Source organism: Danio rerio, chromosome 9, assembly GCF_052040795.2.
Source record: "Danio rerio strain M-AB ecotype USA chromosome 9, GRCz13ab, whole genome shotgun sequence".
Classification (NCBI taxonomy): domain Eukaryota; kingdom Metazoa; phylum Chordata; class Actinopteri; order Cypriniformes; family Danionidae; genus Danio; species Danio rerio.
Window position 1 is genome coordinate 24,960,687 of NC_141029.1, and position 9,621 is coordinate 24,970,307.

General features: G+C 31.1%; 1 protein-coding gene across 1 annotated transcript; it reads left to right on the forward strand.

Moving 5' to 3' along the window:
• The first annotated feature begins 1,545 nt into the window (after positions 1 to 1,545).
• mmadhcb (metabolism of cobalamin associated Db) lies at positions 1,546 to 9,075 on the forward strand. The gene is given in 8 exon segments (NM_205594.2): positions 1,546 to 1,632; positions 2,813 to 2,851; positions 3,017 to 3,155; positions 3,347 to 3,564; positions 4,246 to 4,354; positions 4,583 to 4,713; positions 6,660 to 6,746; positions 8,431 to 9,075. Coding segments are annotated over 7 exon segments (894 nt in total). The 5' UTR covers positions 1,546 to 1,632; positions 2,813 to 2,842; the 3' UTR covers positions 8,632 to 9,075.
• The last annotated feature ends 546 nt before the right edge of the window (positions 9,076 to 9,621 follow it).

Genomic DNA, 9,621 nt, shown 5'->3' on the forward strand with positions numbered 1-9,621 from the left:
TTTTTGTCTTTTATGTATAAACTATTTAGTGCAACTTACATTTGAAAATACAACAGTGGAGGATGAAATAAGGTTTTCTGGTTGTCGTTTAATGAAAGCATGCTGTACTGCCGAGAATTCACATTTTTTCAAGTACTCCCAAGCTGGCTTAAACAGAATAAAGGAACAAATGCCAAGACGTTTTATTAGACCATATAAATCACATTTTCTGGCTCAGAAGCATTGGAAAAATCTATATAAATTTGTTTGGTTTTCAAATGTCAAGTTTTCTTCTTAGCTGAAAGTAAAGAGGTCTGTGGACAGCAGACTGAAAGTGCATTTTATTTATGAATGTGATTTACAATACAATACTTTTCAAATTCAAAAAACAAACACTAATCCTTTATAAGTAACAATTATAAAAGTATTGGACCAGTCAAGGATTCTTAATGAAAGACTTAATAAAGAGAAATCTTTAATCTTTTGGGAAAATTTATCACACACTGTAAAACCCAACAGTCAAATGCATCTAATGAAATGAGTGTTGTTAACTCAAAATTTACTGGGAATTAATTCTACTCTTTTGAAAAGAGTTTTGAACTCAGTAATGCTGTGTGAAGCTGTTGAGACTGTTTGTGGAGCTGTTTAAGGATCCTCTGAAAAGATTTTTAAAGGTTGAACACGTTTTATTTCTTTTAATAATGCGACTGAGGTCGCTGTAGTTTTGAGTTTTTCTTCTGTTTAATTGCTGGTGTACATTTTTAATGCTCAATCGAGACTTACCACTTCATTACTTCAAATTAAATGGAGTAAGTTCACAGTATAGTCATATAGATAAGTTTTTGAACTCAAATGGTTTTTAGCAGTCGGTTTCCTCAAATGATTTGAGTTGCCTTAACCTATTAGGTTTTAAAGTACTCAATTAGTTTTGAGTTCTCTTCATTTATTGGGTTTTACTGTGCTCAAATTGCTTAGTTTACTCAGATAGATTAAGTTCACAGTACTCATTAGGATTATTTTTTTTTTTTACTTAGTTTGTTGCAATCAGTTTTCTTAAATGGTTGAGCGTTGGGTTTTACAGTGTAACACAGATCTGTGACTTCATGTCCTTGATGGCAACGAGCTGTTTATTTTCTTACTGAAAAGTAACAATAAAGCATTACATTTGACATAAGTGGAGATAAAAATAGCTAAAATATGTTTTATGTATAGCCTAAACCTATAAATATCTAAGAAAGAAAGAAAGAAAGAAAGAAAGAAAGAAAGAAAGAAAGAAAGATAAATAAAGTATAATTTTAAAATAAAAGAGTATGAAAGAAACCAGCAAAGAAAGCATACTATTTTTAATCACCCTTCTATATTAAAATATATTAAATATTGTTTATGGTTGGACAGTGGGAATAACTATTTATATCTGTGGAAATTTCTGATAAATGTTCTACCAGAACACAAGTCTGAGCCTGAAGGAAAAAAAATAAAATAAAAAACACACACACATTTTCTGTGTTCTGCTGACATCTGGTGGAGCTGCAGGACATTTCACGGAGGTTTTTGTGTTTGTCCTTTACTCGCCGCCGTTGTTACGTAATCAGAAGGTTAAACAAGACTAGCTTGAAGTAAGCTAACAGCTAACATACACACTACAAAATTCAGGTAAGAATAGTTTAATCAAACTTATTGCGTATCCACAAATAAATCGCCAAACAAAATAAAAAAGAATATGTATCATCGTTACAGTAGTAACTTACTATTAACGTTAGAGGTGTAAGTTACCTCTTCGACTTGCTTTAGCCAATGGGCTATTGAGACATGCGTAAAGAGAAACATTGTTTACATACTCATGTTTATTCTGTTTTATTTTTGGAATCGTTTTAAATCCGAAAGCTTTAGTCGTGTATAGTCGTAAATTGTTTTCTTTTTTGTCTATTGCCGTTTTAGGACCTTAATGCTTGTAAACTAACTTAAACACACAACAGACAGAGGTTACTTTACCCTGTGTTCTTACACACAGTTAGTTATTATAACAGAATAGCGATTATTATATAATTAAAATTGAAAAGAGGAAATGTTACTACCGAGAATGATTGTTGCAGATTTGTTTTTCACTCGGCAGTTTTTTGGGGTTATGAAATGGTGGAAACATAAGTCTCATTTATATTTTGTCCATGTTTTTGTCAGATGCCTAATAGATTATTAGAGTGTGTTGTGTGTGCACTATTTAAAAAAAGAAAAATGACAACTGCTTACAATATTTAAAATAATAATAATAATAATCAACTGTTTACAACAAAGGTTTATTAGTGTGCAAAAGTAAGAAATGGCTAAAATGTTTTACTTAATTATTTTAATATATCTGAAGATGCATTTGACCTCACATACAAAAAATATATGCTATTGGCCCCATTAAATGAAATGGTTACATCTTTAGATTTTAATGTGTTATTAAGCAGTAGTAAATTAACATCAACTTAGATTGACAAATGCTTAACAAGTAGTTTTCATCATTAGTTTAGTTTAATTAACTATGTTAACAAATAAAGCCTTATTGTAAAGTATTACCAAACAAAGTGCCTTGAAAAAAAAACTTAACCTTTTTGATCCACACCCCTGGCTTGTCACAGTCCAGATTAGCTAAAGTTTCAATATGTTTCAAAGTAAATACAACACTCTGAATATTTTAAAAGACATTCTGAAAGGTTAAATTATGATTACATTATTTTACAGTATTTTGAAGTGCCCATGATAATAGCAATAAATCAGAAATGTTCATTATCATTGTGTTATTGAACATCAGCTTGTCTATGCAACTCTATACATTTTTTTCTACCTACAGGTGAACCGTAAACAAGAGAAGCCCAACAGGATGGCCAGTGTAAGTGAATGTAAATCTCACATCTATTATAATTGCTTTGTCTTGAGTCCTATGTGAAAATATATTCTCGCTTACATGTGATAGTGTTTGCAATTGCTGTTGTACCTCTATAAAATAAAAGATGAAATCTACAGGTAAAGATGTGTGTTTGCTGTGTTTTGTCAGGTGCTCTGCAGCAGAGCTCGACTGGTGACGTACCTACCAGGGCTTCATGTTCTAGTTCATCGTGTTGTTGGAGCAAGAAGTTTCTCTGGGGCGTCAGGATCAGATGAGCCACACCTGAACACCTCAACTCCTGACATTGGTAAATGACTGTTTCCCTGTAGAATATCAAAGCCACGGTTATCTGGCGTAAAAGAGGTCATGGTAAAACATTTACAAATTAGCTTAATTAAAAAAGGCATGCAGGTCATTATCCACACATGTATTTCTATTTGATGATGTGTAGAAAGAGTGTTTTTATTTTATATTTTTAATGATCTCGTTTATTTTCAGCACCAAGGACTGTGTGGCCGGATGAGAGCATGGGCCCATTTGGACCTCAGGATAAACGTTTCCAGTTGCCGGGTAATGTGGGTTTTGACTGTCATTTGGAGAGTCCAGTGGAGCAGAGAACCACTTCGGTCCATAGTGTGATACCAGATGTGCTCACTGCTCAGTCCAACAACCAGAGACATGACTTCATCCTGGCCCAGTTCATCAATGAGCTTCATGTAGGATACTTTCAGAAACTACTAATTTTCTAGTCAGTCAATACATTTTCTTAATCAATAACTAAATTAGTTATAATTATGGAGTTATTAATTGTTATTATTATTTATTTAGATATGTGATTGTTATTATTAATATATATTTTTTAAAATGATCACTTTGACATTTAATATTTGAAATGTGAGAGTAAAGTCTTCACAATAACCAGTAAAAGTTAAAAGTGTTATTGCTTGTTCATGATTAGTTTTGTAATGAATATAGGATCATAACATTATTATCAAAATAAAAAACATTATGCAATATGCAGTAACGCTTTGTTTTAAGGTGTTCTTTTTACAGTCTAACTATTCATTTAACTACTGAGTAGTATTATTTAATTATATTTGATTATTTTATGATTGGGATTAGTACCATGTAATTATGGATAATTAATTGTAATTACTATAATAAGTTAATGGGAACATTTGTAACAAAGACACCGTAAATGAATTAAAGTGTTAGCTAATATTCAAATGATGGTTTTGTTTTTGAAATAAGTTACTTTATCTCACTCAAGCTACTTTTATTTAATCAAAGTTTATATATATATATATATATATATATATATATATATATATATATATATATATATATATATATATATATATATATATATATAAGATTATTTATTTATTCGTTTTTAGGAGGATGATAAAACTTCTACAGCACAGAACATGGATAAAGCAGAGCAGTTTTTTGATCATTCCAGTGTGGAGTGTGCCATTCAGTCTTGTCCTGAATTGTTAAAGAGAGGTATGGTTTTATTAAGAGTATTTCAGACCGCTAGAAAGCACTTTTAATGTTGTTTGACTTGTTAAAATGTTGTAATGTAAAATCCCACCACAAGAGGGTAGCACTTACATGTGTATTTTATGCACTAAATAATGTGCTCTGCTTGAGAATGTAACCATTAGTATTTTAATTTTTTTTTGCTCTAGTTGATGTTTATTTATGAATGCGTGGCCTGTTCATTTAATTCAGATTTTGAGTCCATGTTCCCTGAGGCTCCGTCAACTGGCATGATGGTGGTCACTGTGACACAGAGGACGCAGAACGACATGACTGCCTGGACTGAGCAAGTGGACCAGGAGAGAGAAGAACTGCTGGCTAAAGTGAGTTCACAGATACTGATTATCTGTGATAATTTGTGAAGAAAATGCAGTAAAATTAATATTATTAAAATATTAAAGTACTAAACATCATGATATATTATGATTTTGAGTGTATATATATATATATATATATATATATATATATATATATATATATATATATATATATATATATATATATATATATATGATGTTTAGTCGATAAATGAGAATGTATTTAAAATGTTTTATTTTTTATATGAATTTCTGTCATTGAAATTAAATTTTTGTTATTGGCTTAACTTCATTCTTTAGGGTCACGTAATCCTTCAGAATTTTCACTTCAATATTTACTTCTATTATTATTTACCATTATTATTTACTACTATTATTTACCAAAAATGTTTACAACAGAACAATATTGCATTAACACTATCAAATATTAACAAATAAATCATTAACAAAATCAATATTACCAGTTTATTGTGACGGCTCTATTTACAAAAATAATACAGCTTAAGCTGTTATCCTTTAACTGTAATCTTGTTATCTTTTGCTTAAACTGTAATATACCACCAAATGTTTTGGGTAAAATTAAGGTATAAAAAATCTATTATATTTTATCTTGCACAAACACATTCAGTTCATGAGGTGAGAGTGCATACATTTATTATATTACAAACTATTTGTACCGGTAATAGTTTTATCTAAAAGTAATCAAAATCGACATTTGGAACCAATAATCAATCTAATTTTCCAGGTCGTTTTTTTTTTCAATTACCTTTTAATTAATTAGTGATTGGAATCTGTGCCAGAGATGCATTGAGAAGGCAAATTTTCCCTTACATTACAATTGTTATTTAAATTAAAACATTTGTTTACAGAAGATCCAAGAAATGCACTGTTTAAAATGTTATTTACAGGATATGCATGACAGTATGAATACTTCTTATTTTCTACTTTTAATATTGAAAATAATTAATTTTGTTTACAAAAGTGAAAGTGTATTTATTTATTTATTTAATTTCACTCGGTCATCGTTGGAGTTCAGTAAATAATCATTATTAGTAGATAATGTGTTTCATTTAATTATTTTAAAATCAAGTAATGCACCCTTTATTCAAAAAATTCTCACTTGAAATATGTGCACATACATACATTTACTGTACAAAACCTCTCAGTGAACTTTGAGGGCAAAAATAAATAAATAAATCAAATAATCGTTTATAAATCGTAATCAAGTTAAAATGTTGAATTAACCAAGATTTTTATTTTAGGCCAAATCGCCCAGCCGTATGACAAACAATACTGTTCTTTTGCACTTTATATTCAGCAAAGATCCTGATTAAAAAAGTATTTTCTTAAAAGATATTTAGTAACACTATTTCAACATTGATTATAATAATGAAATGTTAAGAAATCAGCATATTGGTATAATTAGTGACATTGAAACCTGTAGTGAAGTTGCTGAAAAAATCCAACTTTGTCATCATATAAACACATGACTTTTTTATTAATTGAAAATAATAATAAAATAGAAATCTTTTTATTATATATGTAGCTTTTATTTACATACTATGCCTAACTGAAGTTGCTTCATATCAATTACTGTTCATTACTATTCATGTTTAGCTCCTCCCTGTGACTTTGTTTTGTCCTTTAGTGCAATAATGTGGTGGCAGTAGGGTAAATGTCCTCCAGAATGTGTATGAGAGGGAACGCTCTGTGTTATTTACTGTCTGCGGAGTCAGTGTTGAACTGGCATGAGGCCCTGCTGTAGGAATGCTGCAGGGACTGTATTCTTCTCATTCTGATGTTTGTTTGTGAGTCGCTGCATTCAAAGGAGACAATTGTTACCGTGCATGTGCCAAAAATGACGCAAGCTTACCTGAAAGGAGGCTCTACGTTTATAGCCATTCATTAGAGATGAATGAATGACGAGGCCTGATCATTTGTGTTGTGTTCAGTTTATTGAAGGTGCAAAGGAGATTTGCCACGCTCTCCGAAATGAAGGATTCTGGGCCGATTTTATAGACCCATCATCTGGACTTGCAGTAAGTCATACATAAACATAATGTGAAGATGAAAATTAGACAACAAGCTACACTTTCCTACATTTTGAAAGTCACTGATTAGTCATATTTAAACATTTTCGAGCACATTTTATGATCCATTTTCTGAAGCATGGTAAAATAAATGAATTGTCTATTTAAATTAGGTCACAATTCACAGTATTAACAAACAATTAACACTACTAGCTTAATAAACTACTAACTAGCTGTTTATTAATAGTTAGCAAGGTAGAAGTTGGGTTTAGGTTTTGGATAAGATTAGGGATGCAGAATAAGAACATACTTTATAAGTAGTGGTGTAACAGATCACAAATCTCACAGTTCGATCACATTAAGGTTTTTAGTCATGGATTAGAGAATTTTTAAGATCAGCCAAAGGGGAGAAGACATGTAATTTGCTTTCCATTTATTACAAAAACAGCACTGCAAGAAACTTTTGGTTTTAACAAACAGAACTTATAACCTGTAATTTTATTGAAAAAAATAAAATAATAATTAGCTGAATGTTTCTTTATTTTTCAGTACTCAGTATTTTTTTTCACTACTGTGAAAAATTCACTGTTACTACTATTGTTGCTGATAACCCAATCTTATAATTTGTACAACCCATTTTTATATTTAGTCTCATTTTTAACAAAGGATTCAATTATTTACTCATAAAACTTCATGTTTCATTGCTAGATGTGTCATTCTTGAAGAAATATGAAATGGCATATTTTTGTTATCTGGTTTTCGCCACCTATTGGTTGAATAATGTAATTGCTGCTTGATTTTGAGGGTCGTTAAATGCATTTGGCTGCGATTTTAATCTTTACCATAAACACCAGTGGTCATATCTAAATTTTAAACTTTTATATTTCAGTACTTCTGTGTTATTTGACTGTTTGTAACTTCATAACTAACTCAAAGGACTTAAAAAATGACTCACTTGATTTTTGTGTTTTTCAAACACAGATTTGAATGCAGTGATTCGAAGGATTAATAATAAACATATGGAAGTCACCATTGTTTATCATTTATGTTGCGTGGGTGTTGAGATCTCGATCTTTTAATGGTTAAACGTGCAGCTCACACTAAATGCATTGATGTAGGCTAAACAAGTAGTGACAGAAAACACCTTTAATAAAACTCACCACATCCAGAATAACCTACCACAACTTCTTTGTTCATTGTTATATTTTACAGGAAAGCCTAAATGCTTTCATATATGTGATTTGAATTACACGAGAGGCGATCTTTTTGTGATACAAATTTTGGATCTATCCGTAAAAAAATTTATTAATCTGTGGCTCACGTGTGTTCCAGACCGTGGGATGTGATCCATATGAATCACGGATCATCCGTGATCCATTACACCTCTATTTATAAGTACTAATAAACAGTTGTCTTATTAGTAGACAGGTAATAAGCGAGTAGTTAATAGCATGAATTGTGACCTAAACTAAAGAGTAACCCCAATTTAAATAGATAAAATAATTTAATAAAATTGTATTTCTTACACACAGTCATATATACAGTACGGTATGCAAATGCTTAAATGCGTAAAAAAATAACATTTATATCGATACTATCAGTAACAATCTAAATTTAGATTTTCACGGTATAGCAAACTTTTATTGCGGTTCAGAAGTTGACCTTTAACATTTCTCAATCTTTCTGCCCTTAGTACTTCGGCTCATACACAAACAACACGCTCTTTGAAACCGATGATCGGTATCGGCATTTAGGCTTTCAGATTGAGGACCTGGGCTGTTGTAAAGTGATTCGGCATGTGATGTGGGGGACACACGCTTTTGTAGGTACGCTTTTCACCTCGGCCCCATCCAACAGCCAGATCATGAAGAAGCTACAAGGGGACCTGAGTTAAAGATGCTGGCTCATCATGGGAACACTATGAAATATCAAACCTCACCTTTGAGCTGACTAGCACAATCAATAACACTTACAGCTCACAAATACACCTAATGATGCTGTCTAATGAACATTGCAGGTAATGAGTATTTATTTTTGTAAAATAAAAAGCACTTGGGGGACTTTATTGTAGGTGTGTGTGCTACAGAGGGAGGATCATTGTGTTATTTGTCCAGCAGCTCTCTCTGTTGCCTTTCCTGTTCCACAGACCTCAAAAGAATTGAAATGTGTGACATATTGCTGTATATAAAAATCCATATTTGGTGAATGTGAATTGGTTGTTGATAGTGGTTGTTTGTCCATTAACACAAGTGAAATAGAGCTGTGATTGAGTTTAATTTAGTGTTGTAAGCTTTCTTCATTGCTTCATGATGGACACAATAAATAATTAAAGAGAGTATCATTGGCTGTAGTGTTAGTTTGTTGCTTGTGTGAACAGTTGGAGCATGTTAATTTTAAGAAATTGATACTAATTAAATGTAATACTTTTTTATTTGAATCTATTGATTTACAAATGAAAACAATGAAATAATCAAAAGCAACAAAATATGAACAGTGTGTAGATATAACTATTCGCAGTTAGTCTAGTGCACTGCACACATTTCAGTTTTCAGCATCATTAGTCTTTAATGATCCTTTAGATTCTTTTTATAAAGCTGGCGCAGTGCGCAATAAACAGTTATTAATTAAAATTATAATTTTGTTTAATCAATGTTGAAAATAATTGCGCTGCATAATATTGTTCGAACAAGGCATCAACATTAGCATCATTTATTTAAAACATAATTTCCAATATAATAAGAAGCATACACTACTTGACAAAGTCTTGTCGACTATCCCAGTTTTATGAACAGCAAACATGACTTCTAGTTGATCATTTGGTATCATAAGTGACTTTATATGAAATGCAAGGCCTCTAGATTAAACTTGTTTTACCAAAATAAAA